Source organism: Corapipo altera, unplaced genomic scaffold, assembly GCF_003945725.1.
Source record: "Corapipo altera isolate COAL_440 unplaced genomic scaffold, ASM394572v1 75, whole genome shotgun sequence".
NCBI classification, from domain to species: Eukaryota; Metazoa; Chordata; class Aves; order Passeriformes; family Pipridae; genus Corapipo; species Corapipo altera.
This window is the reverse complement of record NW_020884887.1, coordinates 2,153,759-2,176,553: the sequence shown is the minus strand read 5'-3', so window position 1 is coordinate 2,176,553 and position 22,795 is coordinate 2,153,759. Positions and strand designations below refer to the sequence as shown.

Below are 22,795 nucleotides of genomic sequence, written 5' to 3'. Positions count from 1 at the left end.
CTTAAAATTGCAGTGTCAACGATTGTTTGAAATAACAAACCGGAGTTCAGAAATTCAGATGAATTAGAAGTTGCTTTTGTGGTATGGATACCAGACTTCAAGGGTGAAAAAGAAACAATCTCTTATTACTTTTAATGTTCTCTGTCTCCATTGATAGCCTGAATTTTTGACAGCAAAAGCATACACAGTTCATCTTCCCTGACTGCTTTCTCCATAAGCCTTTGACTGAGTTTAGTTATGACTTATAGCTTGAGCATGGCATTTGGGAAAAACAGAAAAAGTAGTATAAATGTAAATGTGAAGAGCTGCAGCTCATTCTGTTTTTGAAATTGTTGGTGTGAAAAGAACTCAACAGTGTTTTATTTAAACAAGGTCTGCTTCAACCTTGATTGACTTGCAGTAAATTGCCTGGTACGAGAGGCAAAAGGAAGTGGATAGAAAAATGGCAATCAACACCAAATGTTTCACATATTGATTGACAAGCACCAGAGATGTGCTAGAGTAAGATAAATTGGCTAACAGAGCCCATCTTGACAGCTCCTGAGATGGGAAAATTGTTCCTGTTAATTTGCTGCTGGGACCTTGTCATTTATGGGGATATATATTTGAGTGCCTTCTAATGGTGTAAACAAACTTTGGATTCCTAAGTAGCATATTTCAGCTTCAGTTGCTTTAATTTCTCTCTGTCCATGTATTTCTGAGCTGTAGTTATAAAGTGCTTTAAGATTGAAAAGATGAGAGAAACTGTCATTATTTTAAAGATACAGTTCATGCTGCAATACAGGATGGTACATTCAAGCTATTCTGTAGCCTGTTTGATTTTCAGTGGGGTTTTTGCTTTCCTGAAAGGCATGGAACAGAGCCCATTTGTTGTAGAACAACATGAAGAGCATGTGTCTTTATTCCTTCATTCTGGCAACTTTATAATGAAAAGATTTCTTACCTTTTTAACATATCTAGTTTTGTGCTTCCAATGCCTTTTAATCAATCAGGTTACAGGTTTTTTTAGTACTGCAGAGTGATGATCCCTTTTCCATATAGTAGTCTTTCATGTCTGCAATTTCTTTTAATTAAAAGGAAATTTTATCTTTTTAATTTCCTGTATTGCTCTCCCAGAGTGCCATTAATTATGGGAACACACAACACTGGTAAAATAATTAATGGTCTGATAGCTGTTGTGTTGCAATCTGCCACTCAAAGGTTTTATTTTGGCTAAATCTTTTCACATCAAGTGAAATTTGACATAAACCTTCTCACTTAAGAATAAACATTTTTCAGTTCTCATGTAAGCAAAGTGAGCAGATTCCAGTATTCATCTAAGGTGTGGCCCACAAACAGCAAATGATATTTTTCTTTCTTCCAGAGTTTATATTCTGGTTTTTTTTTTATTTGAGCCTACTTCCCAAACTCTGAACTAGAAATCAACTTGACAAAGCTGGAAATATTTCAAACCTTGTTCAATGCTAGGTGAGAGCAATATTTTATCTGGTTATTTGGAAGTGTTTTGGTAGGTTGTCCATAATCCTGTGCTGGAGTACTTTCTGTGTTCCATGTCTTCTTCAGGGAATATTTAACTCTACCAGAAGACATCAAAGAGATTTTAAGGGCCTAATTAGGCCCAACTTCTTATTAGTGGTGGTATTTCACTTCCTCCTTTAATTTTAAACTGCAGTTTAGGTCCAAGCTCTGTTCCTAGACCTGAGCCCAGTGGATCATCCTGCACTGAATGAACACAGCAACCTGGTATTCCAATCAGGAAAAGAGTGCTGTTGGGGGAACTTCTCTCTGTGCAGAAGCTTTTCAGGACTCCAGAGTAAAATCCTGGTTGTGCTGAAGGCAAAAATTCAGTTTGCATTGAGTTACATGGAGCTGAGATTACACTGTGGTTTGCAGTTCAGTGGTGGGATGGTTGTTCATTCTTGAAGGAGGACGTGTGACAGGGCCTGGTAACTTCTTGTCACACAAATGTTCAGTGTAAAGTATCATAACAGTCTAAAACCACCCATTAAATGTTTAGGAAAGAGATGTTTAACTACCTGAAGTGCAGGAAGACACAGGGATGTTAAATACTGACACACTTTTTGTGTTTTGGAAAATACCACCAGTGACAGGAAGGACTGAAAAGTCAAACATTTAGTTTGCTTGTACACCCAAAACTCCTCCTAAGTCAGTAAGGGTAGTGTAAGAAACGCAAGAGTGAATCCTGAGAGAAGAAACCAGATGAAGCAAGAAAAATTTAATTCTCAAGATAATAGCTTGTAAATGTAAGTATCAGTATCAAGAGTAATGGAAGATTAATTCCCATCATCCTGATGCTTTTCTGACTGCACCTCAGTATCTCCCAGCACTAAAACAAAATCACCTCTAGAGCGTGTCCCAGCAGTGGAATAGCAATAATTCAGAAGAGTGTTCTCCACACATTTAGAAAGCAAATAGAAACACCATATTTAAGCTGTAGGTGGAACTAAGAAAAGTAGACTTTAATAGCCTGAAGCAGAATTAGCCAGAATTTAGCACTGGCACATGATAAGAGCAGATTTTTAAGCATATTATTTAAATGATTTGCCCGTTTACATAACACAGATCATGCGAAGCCTTGTTTTTATTTCACATTTGTTCACCAGAAATTAGAACTGCTTTTTTTAGGAGGCTGCAAAGAGTTAACACAAACCCCCTCATCATTATCTAACTCCCACCAGTCAGTACTAACTGTGTACAACTTTCACAGAGTTCGTTAAATAATTACAGGAGTTTTCTCGTGTTTGTTCAAGATGGTGTTATTTTTCCCACCTATTAGTAGCTCCAGGCACTTGAATCTCAAAGTGTTGCAATGTTCCTGGAAACAAATGTCTCCAATAGACAAAAAGCCAACATCATTCAGGAGGATACACAGCGGAGATGGCAGGAGTGGCTGTGTACAAGTATTTAGAATTTCAGTAAAATAAGGTGAAAGTAAACAGAAGGTGTTTGGTTAGAGGAGCACGGGTGAGCCTGAACTGGTGGTGTCCCTGGAGTAAAGATCAAATCAAGTACTCCTAGATTTATCTGAGGAGGAAGATTTCATAGGGGGGGCTGGTAATTACCTACCCAGGACCTAATTACAGCCCCTTCATTAGTGGAATTCCCTAACATGAATGCTTAGCTGATAAGATTGATAAATAGGGAATTTTCTTTCTTCCTAGTTTTGAAAAACTGTGCACATATTATTAAGTTACTATAAAGGTGAAAATTCATTCACATATGGTTGTGAGTCTTCCAATAAGTTGCTTCTCAATACATTCCTAATCTTAGAATGTTATTTTTGTCCCAGAAGGAACAGGCAGTTGATGAGTTATAATTTAATGTTATAGTTAGTTCAGTTGAACCTTTTTTTAGGGAAGTGCTGGTTGGTGTGAGTTCTGCTCCCATGGATTAGTCTCTGTTTTTACTGCCTGAATCAGAGGTAGGGTAATATTAGAGAAGGCATTTTGACTTTATGAGTGATGGGAAAAAATCATTGAAACAAATTAATGTTTTCCAGCTATGAAGGTATCAAACATATGCCAAGTAATCAGCTTGCTAGTGTAATAGGTTCATGAAGGAAAAGGGTTTTCTAATCTTATTCACTGGTGTTTTTCCCAAGACAGCAACAGCTTTTATAAAATGAGGCTTGTAACTTCTCATTACAGAATCTAATCTGCCCAGAAGACATTGAACAGCTGCAAAACCCTAACATCTTCTAGCTGTAAATTGCTTTTATTATTTATCTTTGTTTAACTAAAAAAGAAAGGGGCATCAGATGATTTAACAAGACAAGAATTAAATGACATTAGCTTTTGACAGCAGCAAATTATTCCTTTACATACTGAATTGGTTTAGATCATTTTAAAGTCATGACTGTCTCCTTATTTTTAATATCCAAATTTCATAAAACTGATACATTTTTGTAGATGGATTGCTTAGAAAAATTAATCTAACTTTAACACTGGAAGTCAGAAGTGATTGATTTCCAAGTTAGTCTCATTCTTCTGCATAGATTTTAGTAATGATGATATCTTGCGTTGGTACAGTGATTTTCATATTCAAAGATTACACATGTGCAGTACTTCAGAAAATATTAACCACACGCAGAGGTCAAATGGTTTAAGGAAGATAAAAAAGCTTGAACAAGCTTGTAGAATGGATCTCTAACAAAAAAGACCAGGACTTGCTGGTGGTTCTTCATCTGTCCCTTTTCTATTATCTACAGTTCTCAAACTGTATTCCTGGGTGTGCAGCAAATGATTTTACTTCAGAGAACAGGGAACAGGAACATATTAAATATGAATATATTTTAATGTTGGAGGATTTTTTTGGTAACAGAAACAATTTTAAAATTTTTCATAACAAGTTTTGAGAAAACTGGTTCATTGTTATGTAAATCACAGGTGATGACTTCCTATGTCTAGATCTCTTTTTTGACAGTCTCTTAAATTTTTCAGAGCCATCCTCTGTCTTTCCCTGGTATGATATGATGGTATCAGCTTCATCCTTAGTTGCCCTGACTATCATTTTGTGGCAGAGAAATACCTAAAATCATCAACAAACAGGTCTGGGTAGAAGTATCGGCCCTATGCTTTTAGAAAGACCTCATTTTCTCCTTTGACTCTTGTGAAATAGGCTCTGTGAAAACCTTTTTCTTAGCTTGGCTGTTTTTGTGCATGTTTGCTTTCAGAGATAGGAGCTTCAGAAGCTCTGGAAGTACCTTTCTTCAGTGATAACTCCCTGTCATCCAAATCCTGATCTATATCTTCCTCTTTTGCCGTTTTGAAGCACTTTTGCCTTAGAGGAAAAAAAAAATGCAGCAGGAGTTTAGGCAACAGAAAGCAACGATCACAGGTTGTTAGATTTCTTTCCTTCTTTTTCCCCGAGTACTTCATTTGGGGGTTTTGTGTTGTCAGCTGGAAGTGCAGCCTGCTGAGTGAAGGGTTACCCGAGTGCTCTGCACGGCTGGCTGAGCACTGCTGCCTGCTGATGGGGTGATGGAGGGTGCTGTGCCTTGTCTCTCTCCTGGGAGCTGCCAGCACAGCATGCTTGGCTCTGGGGGGAATAACTTTCTCCCCTGAGCCCAACTTTGCCTGCTGAGGCCCTCCCAGCCTCTGTTGTGTGGAAGCACAGATACCAGTTCGGCTCCAAAATCATAGATATGTTGCCCCATCCTTGTCAATTAAATGTAGGAATTTCACCAAATACAAAATATTTGTCTTCCCTATGCCAGTAGGAGCAATGTCTATTTAATTTATTAAAATATAACTCTGCCTGAGAGTGCCCAGGCCATTGGTGAGCCATGCTTTGCATTAATTTTGGAAGGAGAGATTTTTTTTTTTTTCCCTTGTGGAAAGAATTCTTGTGGGGAGGAAGAGGAGAGTTTGCTGAATGTGCTGTACCTCGGGAAAGTTTCACCTCCATCAGCTGCCTGCTTACTTTATAGTGCTTTGCACTGCAAAAACATGCATCTTACATTATCTAGTTGTTTCCTGACACATTTAGCAGCATTTCTCACTCTTTAAAGTGCTGACAATGTAGGTGCTTCACTTAGGCTGACTTGCAAACATGGTGAGAACGTGTTGAGCGCTGGAGGAGGAGGAGAGCAGTGAGCCTGTTACAGGGTCCTGCCTCTGGTCCTTGTACTGATTCTGTCCAACTTTGCCACTGTTTCCTGATGGAAGGGAGCAAAGGAGGAGGATATCTGATCCTTCTCTTTCATCACCTCTCGTTGATATTCAGCCAATGCCATTATTAGATAGCCTTCTCTGTGTAATTTTAGTAAATATGAGCAACACAGCAACTGCAGTTAATGATCCTGTCCATCATTTAAGTCACTAACATAATTTTATGGGATTACTTCACACAGGGTCCTATACTTTGTATTGGTGTAACACGAACATCAGCAGCTTCAATCAGTAAATGTCAAAATCTTAATTGCCAATTAAGTGTTTTACACGGTGTTTCTGATGCCATCAGTTATGGAGAAACAACTCATCTGCTTTCGCTCTTTACTTCCTTAGCTTCCTGCATTAATATTTTAATGCTACTGCATCCTCCAAACAGTTTTTTAAAAAGTTAGCTGAAGGTTTCCTTTCTTTCTGCAATCTAAAGTCTCAAGGACTGAACAGTGAGACCATTGATTTGTGTATTTTTTTCTTATCTCAGTCCTTATGACCACATCTGTAGAACAAAGAGAAGTTATTGATAGTAATAGATGTGACTGACTGTAACTATTAGAGATCATTTATGTTTATTGTCTGCATGATTAGCAGGTAGCCTGAGAGAAAGTACAAAAAAGTTATATCATAATCCCTTGGTTATGAAGATTACCAGCTGTTTAAACCTGTTGAAACTTGATTTTGCTTAGAAAAAGCAAACACGGGAAGATGCTGTCATAAATAGAATTTTCCGATGAAGACAGGCTACTTAGGTCTGTGAAATTCTCAGTGTGACATGCTGAAAATGCATGGGGTTGAACAGTGTACACAGATGTTTGCTACACGTGTCTGACCTTAGAAGAGAGATTCTCCTGATGAGAAAAGTTTGAGGATTCCCTTTGCAGATACAATAGGCTTTGAGATCTGTTATTTACCACCTCTGGGATTCAGTTATTTTCTAGTGACAGGAGTTACTGAAATGGATAACTTCGGAATGCGGGATGGAAACACACAAGTTTTCATCTGCTGCCCAACCGGATTAATGGCAAAATGGCTATTTAAGGAGTCTGGATTAACCCAGTAGACCTGTTAAAATAATGTACTTTTTTGGATATTATTTATGTCTGTCTAGATGTGTGTGGGTAATTATAATTGGATATGTAAAAATGAGTACAAATATATACACATAGATTTTGGAATGAATGTTTACATGATGGCTGCTCAAAATTCTTAAATTCCAAGGGATTTTTTAGGTTCCCTGCTTCCTGTCATGCCCCATGGTGTATTATAGAGGCCAGGGTTTCACACACGTGGACTTTATTTATCCATAAAACTCCATAGGTCCTATACAGGAACAGGAAGAACAGAGAGTATGGAAAGTGTATTTCAAATATCCTTCAGTAACTGATAAGGATCTTGCATCTCCTCTTTGATCATGTCTCTTATTTATGTATATTCATGCCAGGAGTGATTGCAGGCAGTCTTTTTTCCTTTTTATTTTTTTCTTTCTGGTGATGGTTTTGGTCTTTCAGGCCAATAGCAACTGAAGTATCTCTTTTCCAAATGTGTTACTGTGATTAAGATGAACGGAATCTTAGCTGTCTTACAAATCTCTAGGCTTGAAACAGTCTCCTCTGTCACCCCATTGCTACCTTGTACCATGACTGCACACGACAGGCTCACATGGGTGAGCTCTACCTTGTTCAGCCTCTGCCTGGCTGTGAAGTTGTCCTTAACAAGGAAATCAAAGGAATTCCTCCCATCAGTGTCTGATCTGCATCCTCAGCTTTTGAGGATGTCTTCCTGAATATGGTTGCAGAGCTGTGGCACCGTTACCAGCTCTGAGCGTGGCCTGGTTTCTAAATGTAGGTTCTACAGCAGATTTTAAGCCTCAGGGACCTCAAGTGTAGCAGTAATTGAGGAACAGTTTCATAAAGGTTCCTGGGCTGATGAAGAAATGAGAAATTGATTTAAAAAGAAAAGGGAATTTAAGTGATAAGAGGATAAATAAGGCCCTTGCAGAATGAGGTGCCATGTGGCACGGAAGCCCGAAGCTAACCCAAATTTGAATGAAGGAAAGTTACCAAATAGTACTCTAAATAGTTAAATGAGATAAATGACAGAAGGAGGAGGGGAGGAGGGGAATTTTTTTTCTTCCTTCTTAGATACTTGCTCTTTTTGAAAAATACCTTACAGATGCTGCATTCAGTATCTTACAAGTCTTTTTCATGCATGAATATATGCAGTATGAACATGCATATGAACAGATATTGGAAGAAGAACTAATACATTTTCCTATTGAAAATGTAATGCATCAGCTTTATGTCTGGTTTCCCTTTCTAGCATTTGTATCTGTTTTATCTTTCTTTGAGTGTGTTACACAATTACATTATTGCTGTCACTGGAAGTATCCATTACATAGGATTTCTGTCAATGCACAACTAGATAAAAAAATTATTCCTAGAAGCTTTAACATATTAATATATGAAGACTAGACACCAATTGTAGGAACTTCTGTTGACATTGTGATTTAGATGTTGAAAACAGCAGTGTAACAGAATAGTGATGTTACCAGGCATTGCAGAATGTCTCATACACTGTAGGGTATTGCAAATCCCATTGTGAAATGATGGAAACTAAGAACCATTTCAGGAGATGGGGGGTTTCACAATCCAACTGCTGAGGGATCTGTTGGGTCTGACAAGGAGCTCAGGTTTATAAAACCTGTAAGACTTAGTCTGTTCTTTTAAATGGTTGGTTGAACTTATTTGACCAAGATATTTGTATTAGACAGTATGAATTTTTCTCAATATTTCTCACTTAAGAGTATATAGTAACAAATAAATTGCATGTATCATGCTCTTTAAAGCCTAACTGATAACCCACACTTCTCTTTGGTGGTTTCACAACCATTCTCTCAGCTGTGGTACTGCAGATAGTCACCCTTTAGATTCATTTCCTAAGGCAACAAAGCTTAATAGTGTCTTTCTGTTCCTCTTCAGTAATTTTTCAACTCAATTCCCATCGAATTTTACAAAGGATTGGGTAAATATTGTAAGATATTCTGAGTTTTTCAGGGGCTGAGGGTGGAGAGAGAAGACACTTTATACTAGAGCCTCACAAAAGTAGAGGGAATGGCTGTAGTGGGAGTCTAATGTTCAGTGGATGCCAAAAATCAACTCGATAGAAAGATCAGGAATGCCCCAACCACAAGGAAAGTTTTAATCAAATTTGGGAGCTTATTAGGAAATCTAACCACAGGACAGGTTGGCAATAGGTTCTGTGGCTCACAGACATCTATGTTTTTCAATTAACTTGTTCTTGTGGACAGATCTTCCTCAGGAACCAACTTCCCACCAAAATAATGCAACATTTTAACAACTTCATCCCTTCTGTTTTCTCTAACTACAAAGAGCTGCAGTAATTAGACATTTTAGCTTTTCTTTGGGGATTTGGGCTGTATTATTTCACGATGCTAACAATGTGATTAGCTTTCCTGACAAAAGAATTCTTGAGGGTTTTTTTCATTTCTCCATTTCTCCATGCAAAAATGTATCTAAACTGCTCTAAAATACTATATGCAGTTTACACAGAAGGAGAAAATCTTTTCCTTCATCTTATACCTTCACATGTCCAACAGTTTTATAATACAGTAACATATTTCCATGTGATACATACAGTAAATGCAGATTTAGAACTTATAAAGCTTCTTCTTTCAGCTTCACAGTGTTGAAGCAGAGCCAGAATATGTGAAAATTAAATGCACACAGTGGGCACAAGTGTCACATTCCTGTCAGAGGTGTGTCAAACCTCAGCCTCTCTGCTTCTTGCCAGCACAGTGCAAAGAAATAATTAGAAGCTGGTTTTGCTCAATCACTTCCCTTGAATGTTTAGGATATTCACTGTAATATTTCATGAGAATAGCATAATCATGAATAATAACAATAGTTATTCCTATCATCAGTATTAGAATTATTGCCTCACAAATGCAAGCCCACAATGAAAATATTCAGTGAACGTTGAATTTTCTCTGGCAAAAAAGATGGTAGCTGGGAGTTACTATAGAGTAGCTTAAATCCATTTCTGTCATATCATAACTTGGTCATTCAGTCTTATCTATGTATCCAGTGCTAAAAAATATAATAATAAATAATCATAATAGTCACTTGCCTATCGCCAGGTATTTATTTTATATTAAAGTTTCTGAAGGGAAGAAGGTAGTTTGTGCTATTTGCTGGCAGCATGCAGTGCAGAGTCAGTGGGTTTCAGTATCTATAGATGCCTTTGGTTGGTTGCTGCACCCAAAATATTATTTATATGTGATGGCTGGAATTTTTCACACTCTTCTTCTTGTTTCCCCCTCCTTTTGAATTTTATGTGTGGCTCTAGAAGTTTACCTAATTGCATAAACTTTAGTGTAATTCCTATAAAGTGAGGGGTTCTTGATTCAAAAAGTGAAGATGTAACTAGTGAGAAAGCCAGTGTGTGTTTGCTGCTGTTTCTTTAAGAATGGTGGAAGTAAGGACACACCATTTTATGTAGTTTTGCTGTGTTTAAGCATTTGTAGCAGATCTCTGCCTTACAGACCTTGGTAGTATCACAGAAGTTGTATTTTCTTACATATAAATTATTCATGACCTATTTTTTCAACGCACTAGATAAACTTGCAGAGATCAGAATGCGTGTTTCTCCTCTTCCTCTCATCCCTATAACTGGTCATATTCTAACAGGCAAGGCAAAAAAAACCCCAAACCAGTCTTTATCTGTGTGCCTTTGATGGAATGGATTGGTGTGAAGTTATGGGAAGTTCACAAAAGCAAAGAATATGAACATTGCTGTTGTTGTTGACCTGATGCCATTAGTTTAGTTGACCAAAACCATGTTGTTACAGTGGGCTGTGTACCCACCAAGGATTGGGCTGCAGGGTTGGAATTAACCTGCCTGGTGAGCTGGGCAGGAAATTCTGCCCCTCTGTAGGGGGCAGAAAAGCAACAGGAGTGAAAGAACAGCAAAGCTTCGAGTTGCCAAGCCAAATTCCAGCTTAGCCCATCTCTGAAGTGGAATAATTGCCTTTCAGTCCTGCTTCTCCTCTCACATCTGCCAGTGGGTTTTGGGAAGATCTGCAACATCACAGGAAGAACCTTTGCCTTTCTACAGTTCTTGTTAAATGCCTCTGAGAGATTCCTGTGCTGGATCAATTTTCCTAGATTAAAAAAAATATAAAAAATAAAATCAGCCCACTGCCATCATCATAAGAGATTTACGGATGTGATGTAATTTCAGGAGTTATAGTTCCCTGTCTCAAAAAAATCCCTATTTCTGTGAAATTTTTTCTGGTAAAATACATAGCTGCTGCACTTGAATTTTGCAGGACGTGAGAGTGCAGTGAGGGGGCCTTTCAGTGTCTGGTGGCCGAGTGTGGCAGTGCCCACGTGGAGCAGGACAGGACCCTTCTGTCCAGGGGTGGGCAGTGGCATTAACCAGCATCTGTTCACCTGAGGAGCTACAAGCTGATGCTGCAGGGGGAATTTTTGGAATGAGTTCACAACATATCTGCTTACAGTGCCTTGAATGTGATACAAAGGGACAAGCTGGTACCAATGGAGAGAGTGAGGGGCTCTGCACAGCAGCAGTGGGATGTAACAGCAGGTAGTTACAGTGCAATTACTTGGCTGTTGGGTTTTTTTTCATTACATTCATTGCTGATCTTTGATCCCTCTGTCCTCTTTCCCAGGTCGTCCCATTCCACCTACATCCTCGTCCAGCCTTCTCCCATCTGCTCAGCTGCCCAGTTCTCATAATCCTCCACCAGTTAGCTGCCAGATGCCATTGCTAGACAGCAACACGTCCCATCAAATCATGGACACCAATCCTGACGAGGAGTTCTCTCCTAACTCATATCTGCTGAGAGCATGTTCGGGCCCACAGCAGGCTTCCAGCAGTGGTAAGAAAATTGCAAACATATGGAGTTTGTTTGTGACATGTTCTGTGCCAGTTTTATGCCTTTTTTTTTTTTTTTGCTTTAAATTTGCAAATGTGTTCTTGCATCAGCACAAAATCAAAAGCATCTGTGGAAATGGGGCAACAAAATCTTGCTGGTTTATTTCATGGAAACTTTTCTGGAAACTCAATATATCATATATGGTTTTTCTTCGTTTTACTGTAAGGAGATTTTTAGTTTTAGGTGTCTTATAAACAGTGTACAAATGTTATTGAATTCTTGACGTCAGAGGGATTTATTTTTCAAAGTCGGTTTCATGCTCCTTGATGTATCTTGTGGGAGAGAGATAGACACACAATGGTTCTTTTTTCTGCATGGACTAATCTAATATCTCATTTGGTGATGAGGTTCTGTATCTAAAAATGCATGTTGCTTCTGCCAGTCTATGTCTGTTTGTGTTTCCAAATCTGTCTGGTTCTGTACTTACAATGTCACATTTAACTAAGATCTGCTATTTTTCAGCAAATGAATTCTTCTCTTTCAGGACACTGTTTTAAAACATTTGCAGCTCTATCAGTCATGGAATCTGTAGTGCTTAGGGTTTTCCTTAGTTCTCTTTCTGTACTTTTTTTTTTTCTTTTAATTTTTATTTTCAATTTTTATTTTTATTAACAGGTGATGACTTTTCATTTTTACAGCCAAAAATTGAGGAATGAAGATGCAATCCCTTTTTAGAAATAAAGGCAAAACAAAGGAAGGCTATTATAGCACCTTATTTTTAATTTATTTTTTTAACATAGATATATGTTGTGCAGTTCCTGTCTATTTAACTAAGTTTATATCTTAGATGGAGTTTCTGATCTGCCTAAGGGGTCTCTTTCCTGTAACAATACAGCTTTGAACAGTGCTGGGGATACTTGTGGTGTGGAACTGTTGGGTTTTTTGGGTGTTCCCAGCACACAACAGGGGTGTGTGATGGGAGGATGAGACAGTGAGCAGTGGAAAGATGAGATTTAGAGAGAATATAAGGTAAAACTTTTCCCCTAAGCATTGGATTAGAACAGGTGGCCCAGGGAGCCTGTGCAGTCTCTGTCCTTGGAGGTTTTCAAGAACAGGTTGGCTAAAATCCTGAGCTTGCTCTGACCTCAGGGCTGCCCTTGCTTGGCAGGAGACTGGACTAGGGACCTCTGGGGAGTTCCTTCCATCCTGAATTATCCCTTAACCCCGTTGAGATATGTTAAAATGCAATTGCACAAAGAAATAATGATTCAGAGATTGAGCGTGCTTCTTTTAATAATGCTTGAATGATGAGAATGGTAAAAATGATGCCCATTTTGAGGGGTTTTTAAGAGGTTCAGGGGAATCTGGGGAGCTGCGGAGATCAAAATCTGTAATGGCAACTCAGTAGAAATTATGGAAGTGGGGAGTGGAGAAGTGGGTGTGATTTATCTCTGAATCAGTGCAGTTTCATGCCTGAGAAACATTCAAGAGTCCTTTGCAGGGGTCAGCCATTTTTGAGTAAGGGGGATCCAGGTGATTGAAAGGTCTTTGTGTTTTCAAAAGTCTCAGAAAAATCTGTCACTAAACGTTTTTAAGGAAGCTAAAGTTAACATAAGGGTGAGAGGGGAGGTTCCTGCATGGTAAGTGGTTATTTGAAAGACAGTAAGCAGAAGTTGGAGCTCCCCAATGAATTTTCATGGGACATAAAAATACTTGGAGAAGATGGTGAGCTGTGGGGTATAAGAAAGGGATGGCAGGGTGATAAGAATGAGATCAGCCTGTGAGGAATCACAAAAGCACCTGTGAGACCAAGTAACAGGGCAATAAAATGACAGAGGAAATTAGGGCAGAGAAATGTAATGTGATATTCATGGAAAAAGCAGCTCTGGTTCACAGGTTGGTAATGGACCATTACCTGTGTGCAGAGAGGAATTTGAGGTGTGTTTGCTTCCTCTCAGAGCCGGGAACAGCTGAAGAAAGGAACAAAGAGCAAAAGAAGGAACATTGTCTAAAGGATGTGGTGGATCAAACATTTTATGAGGGTTTTAAGGGGGATGGGAGAGGGATGAAAGAAGTAGAAGCAAATCAAGGTCAGGGAATATGAACTAAAAAAGAGACTTGGAGATACTTGAGCAGTTGGTACTTGGTATTTGCAGCCCCTTCTGGGACTGAGGGAACCAAAAGGGCTTTTCTTAGGAAGCCAAATGAGGGAAATTGCAGTAAAACAACACCTGAAAATTTGATGGAAGAGCTCTTTCTTTCATTTTAAATAATAATCACTGTTTCTTTATATCCTTAAAAACTTTGTGTTTGACAGTTGTTTCTGTGGGCTGACCCAAGGAGCCTTTTTGGCATGCTCTGAGCTTTGATTTGTTCATTCTACATTTTAGCAGTTTTACCCCACATAGCCCATTTACTTCTTTAATAAACAGTCATATAATGTATAACGACTTTTAATTTTCAGGGTATAAGAAACAGGTGTCTGTTTTAGGGTTTGTTTTTAATTTTTGACCATAGACACATGCATCAGTATTTGGTCAGCACTGTGTGTCCAATAGCATGAGCTCTTCTGGACTTAATGCATCCTCTGGAAACTACTAGGCATTTTCTAGTGTTTGGTTTGGGGTTTTTTGTTTGTTTTTGGTTTTTGTTTGTTTGTTTGTTTGTTTTTCTGTAGCTCTCACAATGTTTCCTTTACAGAGTTTATAAGGAAATACCACAGCTAATGATATTTACAATAAATTTTACCATTTTTTGAGTTCATCATTATCCTTGAAAGATTTTCAGAGCATCTTTTACCATCTACATGATAGGGAAAGATACATCATGCTCTGGTTGTAGGTTTGGGGTTTTTTTCCTTTTTTTTAATTTTTTTTTCAATATCTATGTTAGTTCCTATGGAAACTTAGCAACATAGATGCAGACATCTGGCAGATAGTAAATAAATGTAAATATTTTGTTTGGATTTGGGGTTGGGTTAAAAAAGAAGATTTATAGATACTTAGATTTAAGGCTTAGATCCCAGATAATCTTTGAATCATTGATAAATATTTGCCAGCGTTTTCTAGGCTCTTCTTTAAACATTTCTATGAGAGTCTTTAAAGTACATGCTGAATATGAAATATTTGCCGAAGTCTTGTACTAATTGCTTTGTAGAATTGTCCTCTTGTTTGTCTGATTGTATACTTACACTTGCCTCAACCTCTACAATTACAGGTTAGCTCCTCAACAGGTTTAAGATGAATCTTTTTGGATATGAGGTGATGCTCATCCACGTGTGCTGCCCTATGCCCTTCACAATAACCATTCTTAATATATATGGAAAAATCGTTTGCCTAAAAAAATTACCTAATCAAATCTTCTATCAAATGAGCAATCTATTGTTGATGTTAGGAAGGCCTTTAATCTACAATAAATCTTTGTTAGAACTCATCAGAGCTCCCAGTTTGAGAGAAATGTGATTATAGCACTCTTAAAATGACATTACATCATCCGGGTGATTGGTTTATCATTTGGAGAAGTGGCATCAATCATAACCAGCATAACCACACAGTAAATGAATTCAACCTTTCTACTGCAGAACAATGACACAATAATTGCTCAAAATCAGACTTAAAATGAAATCAGAAAATGCACTTTCTTTAAATATGATGTTAACCTAATGGAATATATTATTAAAAATCATGTTTGAGGAAGTTCTATGTAATTAAAAATATGTGAAAATGTATTCCTTTTTTCTCTCATTAGAACCTGATTTCGGTTGCAGAATCATTTTCTATGCAACAAGATATTATGCTGGTTTTAATTGAACTCCCATCACTTACATTGCTTGTATTTCTTAATATAATATGCAGCACAATTATATGTGATGAAGGACAAGAGGTTTTTGAAATCTGGTGCACCTGCTGATAGTATTTTGAAAAACACAAATATTATAGAAGGAAATGAGACCTTTTATCCTTGAAAAGATAGTGGATTTTTTTTTCTTTTTCCCTTTTAAAAGAAGGTCAGTTCCTGTCACACCATTTTCTAGGATGGTTTCTTGCAGCTAAAATAGGAATAGGTTTGTTTCTTCTTCCTGTATGTGTTGTATATATGTTCTTTCTGGTTATATAAGGTGACTCAGCATGTTGGAATGACATTTTAATGCTTTCACTCATAATACAATGCAACAAGTTGTTTTTAAACTTTATATAGAAAAAAAGGGGTTTTGTTGTCTGCACCTTTGCTTTTATTATATAGGATTAATTGCTACTAAACCAAACTTTGGACTCTCAACACAATCTTTCATATCTATCTTTCATATAGTGGATCTATAATTGGGCACATTCATCAGCTTCAACCATTCTTAACAATGAGAAAGTAAAAGTAGAAGCAGAATGATTTTTGGAGTATTTGGATTTTGGGAAAAAATCACCCTAAACTGTGGTTTAGATGTTACCAATATTCCCAAGAACTTGAAGTTTACTTGGAAGGGGGACTGTGCCCAGTTTTTTCAGTGTTAACGTGTCTTTTTGGCTCAGAGACAATGATACAAAGCATTTGGCTCAATGGAACAGTATTTGCTCCCTGAATAGTTTGGACACTGCTTAAAAGACAATTTGCTTTGATTTTTTCATAAGCAATTGTTGGCAGCGAGGAGAGAGATGCAAGTTGACTTGAATGAGATACTTGTTGTTCTTTAATGTTGTCTGAGAGTTAGAGCTGAACTAAAGAATATGACTCCTTATGCTTATGACCCTATTATGTGGTAATTTTATGTAAAATATCAATATTCATTATATTCAGTATAACTATCTCGAAGGATATCCTATGTCCAACAGTTACAACTTGTCTGTAGAATTTCATTATTATTAATGTGTAATTACCAGCACCTTTGTGCAGTTTAATCCAGTTTGTTAAAATCTTCTTTTCTAAAAGAAGCCAGGACTTTCATTAATGCACTGTAACTGGAGGTCTTATTTGAGATCCTCGTTGAGAGTACTTGGAAGTGTTTGTTTTATAGCCCTCAACAGTCTGGCATCAAATAAAGAAGTAGTTCCAGTTTCTAGTCTATAGTGCAAACCCATACAGCAGATATTCATCTTTAAGTAATAAATGAATCCGACAGAAAAATAATTACATCTCCTTCAGGTGATTAAGTATCACCCCCAGCTCAGTGGAGACCACAGTTTCTGTATCTATCAGCTTACAGGACAGAAAATAAAGTAGCAGCAACAAAAATCTAGAATTCATAGCTCTTTGCTGTTGTTGTTGTTTGGTTTTGTTGTTTTGGTTTGATTTTTGGTTTTTTCTAATCCTCATAAAGGATTGACTTTCGCTTACTTAAGAGACTAAATAAAAGAGTTTGGATATATTAGTAGGTAGCCCTTAGATCTTTTTGCCAGAAAGACATAAGTTGAAACTGTAGGTAAGAAACCTTGGCGTGCACAGCTGTCCCAGGGTGATACCCAGTTGCTGGAGGAACTGTTCTGTGATTAACCAGGCTCACTACAGGGCATGAAACACTCTGACAGGAATCTCATGGAGTTCAGCACAGGGAAATGCAGAGGCCTCTGCCTGGGGAGGAATAACCCCCCTACCAGGACCTACTGGGACTGACCAGCAGCTCTGCACCAGGGGGTCCTGGGCAGCAGGGGGTTGACCAGGAGCCAGCAATGTTCTCTGGGGCAGAGCACTGACACTGGTCATGGGCTGTGATCCTTCTCTGCTCTGTGAGACCCTTTTGGAGTGCTGGATGCAGTTTTGGGCTCCCGAGGACAGGAGGGGCATGAGCTCCCTGGAGCATGGCCAGGAAAGACCACTGAGGTGCTCAAGGGATTGGAGCATCTGATACATCATGAGAGGCTGAGAGATGGGACTGTCCAGCCTGGAGAAGAAAAGGCTCAGGGGGATCTTATCACACTGGGGAAGAATAGCAACAAGGGAGATAAGGAATTAAAATCTTCCTCTCCTCGTCAATGTGACAAGTGGGGCTGTGAGAAGGGCTGTTGTTTTACTTTAGTGCTTGTTGCTGGTTGTTGTGTTTATTTACTTTTGGATTTGTTTAGTTTGGTCTCTGTGCATCACTTCTGAGATGCACAGTGGAACAACAATCAGAAAGAAAATTTTGGCCCCCTCCATTGTCACTTTTTTGTCCTCACTTCTGTATAAGTGTAAGATTTCAGCAGCATCTTTCTGTAACATGTTTCAGAAGATTTCATTGTAGAATTTGTTAAGTTATGCTTACATCAGCAACAGTAAAAGTCAGTTAAGGTTCCAGCTTTGGGGGTTTTTTAAATTATTTCAAATACTTTCCTATATATGCCTCAAAAAGGCAGCAGTGTATAAGATTCTGTTTAGGAACAGTACCTCCTATTCAATATAATCACAAGGAAATGCCATAAGGAACTTTCTTCTGATGACATTTTACAGCAATGCAAAGAAGGGTTGTAAATTGAGCATTTTAATTTCTATTTCTAAATTAAGAGTAAATGATGTATGCTTGTTTCTGGGTCAATTGTTGTTACCATTATTGAGCATTTCAGTGCTATGGCCTTTTTCCTACCTTGGCCCCCCTGGCTGCTGGGCACTGCCCTGGAAGGAGCAGAAAGCAACACTAATTTGGAGATTCTGTCTTTAACACTTAATGTAGCTCAAGAGCATAAACCACCTTATATTCCTTAGTCTTCTCTTCAGCAGATGAGAATCCAAGAAAGAATCAGACACTAAAGCCTGTTGGTTTCTGGTGTTTATGCTATCAAGCCTGGCCAAGCTTTGAGGTTTTAAGCAATAGTGTCTCTTACACATGTTGTTTAAACAGTGCAACTATGTAGAAGCAAAGTCTTTTAAGAGATTTTTTTTTTCTTTCCAGAGTTGTTTCTAACACTTAAATTCTCTGAATCCTTAATGACCAGTCACATTCTCATTCTGTTGCATCTCTTGAGCACTGAGTCTAATTTTAGAGCTTGAACTGGAATTGGAAATGGAGGGAACAGCATGAACTATGTTTTCCCATTGAAACCGAAGGGTGTACTTTTTCTTAAGTATCAGCTCCATGTTGCTGCAACTATTACTGATATTATTGCTGCTGCTAATCTGTGTACCCTGTGGATGATGCCAGCAGATGTCTGAATTTCAGCCAGAAGACGTGATTCCAGATATTAAGATATTGCAGAAACATTATATTTATTAATTTATGAATTCATAATCATAGCAAACAAATCTCAAACAGAAGGTTCTGTGGTAATAAAAATGATAATGCATTACAAGAAGCTATAGAATGGAAAACAGACTCTAATTCTATTGTTTATGTATTTGTCTTTTTCTTAAGCTCACCATGGTTTTGAGAGCTGGAAATGTTTTTCTGAGCTGCTTTTGCATCATTTTAGTTTAAGGTTTGTAAATTTGTCAAACTGGAAGCCTCTGTAGCAATGAAAGTCCCACAGCAATGCAGCTGCAGCACTAACTTTCCAAGATTCTCTTTCTCAAGTATATTGCTCTGTTTTCTGATCTCTACCATGATGGTTGGGACACAACTTGGTGACTGTGGCCAGTCAGGCTTTGTTTTTTTCTCATTTATTCTGTCTCCTGGCAACTGCTTAGAGATCACCAATAACAGTGAAACTTCTGAAAACTTTTGAAGCTTTCAAAACTTAGACTAGATATTGTTGCTCTGTGTCATTGCACCAAGAAAATGGGTGCCTAGACTTGGTACCGCACTTGAAAACTGGAAGGCACTGAGGATATTACAATTATAAGCAGAAAAACTCAGTGGTTTTTGCTTTTTCTTTCATATGCTGAGTTCAGACGTGTGTGTTTTAACTCTGTGTGTAGAAAACTGTTCTTGCTAATGCTCTCTGCTGTAAGTCTCGCTGTGTGGGAAGAATTTTTCAGGCTTTGTGATAATTTCGTCTTTTGATACCGAGGTCTTAATCTTCTGAACTGCATCTCCTTTTCACTGGCAATGGCACAGTCCTAACAAGTTCCATAGTGGATAGTGCTGCTGTTTATATGGAAAGGCAACATTTAGAAAACATTTCATGTTTTTAGCTGTTACCAACACAATTTGGTAGCTGATTGAAAGTGAAGAGTCGAGCATATGCAAGCTGTTTGCGCTTCAGGGGCTAGAAAGTAGAGAACCTAAAATTTAGGGTAACATTTTTTAAAGAATTTTTTGCAATATTTGTGCACAGAAGGTTCTGTGGGTGGCTTGGTTGGCTGGTTTTGTAATAACAGAAAGTTATTAACTTCATTCTTTCTCCCTATAAATCCAAATAAGTGCCGTTACAAACACTTGAAGGCGAGGAGACACTTTTCATCTGAGTCAATAACTTGTCTTATGGATTTCCTGATTTTGATAAGCTTTATTTAAATGATAAATTGTGCAGTTATCTAGTGCTTAATTATTACTCCTAGTTATAAAATTACATTAATGGATTTACAGTTTTATTTACCCGTTTCTAATATGCTTATAAATATTAGCATTTTATCAGGCAAACCCGTAAATATATCACCTATTTATCACATTAACATCTCTAGAAACTGAGTTAGTCTTCATATAAAGCAAGATAAAATCAATAGAAATTAGGACTTCTTTTCCTTCAGAAGATATTCAATCTTATTCTAAGAACTGCAGGAGGTGGAGACCTCACCACATCACTGTAAAAATTGCTCAGTGGTTATTAATTATTCTCACTGTTATTTTTTTCCCAGTATTCATGCCTGACTCTCTGCCTGACACTTCTCCCATGCATGTCTTCCACATCCCTTCAGCATAAAGAGAAAGAGATCTGGGCTCTGTCACTTCACTCTGAATATTTTTCCCTTTCTCTTTACCTACTGCAGCCCTGTTGCCCTCTGGGATCAGGTACTTTAAAGAGGGTTTGCATGTACAGCTTTATTGATGAAACACTCCACTGAAAACAGGGCTCATCCAAGCAAAATATCCTTTCCTGTTGCTCCCTACCCAGTTCCTCAAATGTATTAAGTCATATTTTAAAGAGGACTCCTTTGCCTGCATCACTGCATCTTCTGCTGCCTTTTGGTGCTGAATGCTGTTGTAGACCAGGATTTTGTCTTTATAAAGTCTCAACTTGAGCAACCTTGTGCAGCCACTGCTACAGTAGGAATTTAATGAAAGCCTGTGGTTCCTGCACTAAACAGCTCCTTTATTTGATGCAGGATTACACATATGCCCTGGGGAAGGGAGCAGGATGGAGGTGCACAACCACGGGGTTGATGTTGAGAGACTGAGCACATGTTGAGAGGGGCTGCATTCAGAGCTGAGCAGGAGGTTTCTTTGGGTCTCTCTGTGCTGATGCTCTGTGCTTGCACCATGTCTGCCCTGATATGGCCAGTGCACTCTAAAAAGTCAGGAACTGAAGTGCAAGTCTTGAAATGGCCAGTTCCTGTGTTCTTTGTAATTCCCATAGTGTCTGAAATCATCATGTACTAAAACCAAAGATGAGCGGTTATTTCTTTTTCTCATGTAAGCTAATCAACCAAACAGTATTGCCTTTTTTATTACATTACAATTATGTCTAATATATTTTTCTGCCAGGTTCTTGCACAGAAAAGCTGAGGACTTTGTTTATATATGTTAATTACTGGCCTGAGTAAATGCTTACTTTTTCAGATCATTTGATATCAAAGCATGGAGGGAATCCTGCTCCGTGTGGTCAGCTCCCCAAATGATTCCCCAGCTCAGTCTGTGACATCCACACGTGAATGAAATTTTGTCTCTTGCTCTGTTCTGTTTGGAATTCTGTGTTTTCTTCCAGTCTGCAGCAACGTTGCACTTGCTCCCCGTTCCCAAGGTTGCTTTTATTGCAGTGACCTTTTCCATCCACCTAGGATGCTATTTGTCATTCCACTCTTCTTCGATCCCTGCCTTGCCTCACCAAGGTATTGCCTCACATGTTGCTCCTGTACAATAGTTCCTCTCTGTTTTAATGAATTTTTGCTAGGCTGGAACAGTGTGATTTTTCAGTAACTGAGCTTTTCTCTGCTTTTATTCAGGTTAGATCTAGTGATTTGTGAAATAAATAAATACATAGCTACAAGCAGAACCATAACAGCATCTTTTGTGATTGTAGTGATAACTGATTCTCACCTTACATATTTTGGATCTGAAAAAAACTAGTCAAAGGAAGGAAAATTGGCAATTTGGTGTGGAATTGGTGCTGTTTTGAGAAGACTCCTTGTCCCTCGTGCTATTCTAATTTAGGAGCAATACCTAGAACAGTAGAAAATTAATAACTTTTTATAAATTGCTAAAAAGCAACGTGTGGGTATAGAAACCTATATATGCCAGATCCCTAAAAGTTAGGAGCTCTTTAATCTGCTGACAGATCTTTCAAAATCTGTAAAAGAGGGACTGGCTTGCTGTGAACTACCATGTCCCAGAAATTCCATTCATAATAACAGAAAGATCAGTGTTATCTCATTACTCCCTAAGAAAAAACATTTATGACCTTGTTATTTTGAAAAACCCTTCCTTCTTGGTTGTCAGTCTTCAGACCTGGAGGACAGTTGTTAGTATGGAACAAAATGGGAACTCCCAACTCTAAATCCACACAATCTGGGAAAAACTCAGAACTCTGGACTTTAATATTGCATACTGAATTAATTAAATCTTTAATGTATATGCCATGGTAATTATTTTTGGGTTTACAAGTAACATATTCTACTGGAATCAGCAGGAATTTTGTACACTAAACACCAGGCTAAGTCCTCAGTTATGTAATGAGGTGTGAAACGTTCTGCCTAAAAAAAACGCAATGTTTGAGCCTGTTTGTTATTACATGTTCCCACAAACAGGTGGATAATTGGTTGACTTGGCACAAATCTGTCAATTATAGGGATTAGCAAACACAAAAAGGTGTCAAATCTTTGTTAGTTTCTGAGCTTTAGGTTTCTGAAAATATAATTTACAGAAGTGGAGAGAAGGGAGTTTGGGGAGTTTGAGCTCAAGTAGTAAATGATGGCTTGGAGTTATTCTATCAAGTGCTGGGACTGGACATATAAATGCTTAGTGACCCTGCAATGGAGGTTTCATCATCTCCTGACACTGTGTTTTTCAGTGTAGCTGAAAAACTTGCTTCAAAACCAAAAAGGAGTAACATAGAGGCCAAAGAAATAAAAAAGGTAAAACTTAAGAGGGATGAAACAAGAAATCTGTACTTTTTAAATTAGCATATTTGGTTAGGAA

At 38.1% G+C, this 22,795-nt stretch overlaps 1 protein-coding gene across 13 annotated transcripts in view; it reads left to right on the top strand.

Moving 5' to 3' along the window:
• TENM2 (teneurin transmembrane protein 2) overlaps window positions 1-22,795 on the top strand; it is a 625,985-nt gene that overhangs the window by 389,643 nt on the left and 213,547 nt on the right. For all 13 annotated transcript variants that reach the window (XM_027643089.1, XM_027643088.1, XM_027643087.1 and 10 more), the window contains one exon: window positions 11,398-11,607. In XM_027643089.1, coding sequence (XP_027498890.1) covers window positions 11,398-11,607 — 210 coding nt within the window. The remainder of the gene's footprint in view (window positions 1-11,397; window positions 11,608-22,795) is intronic.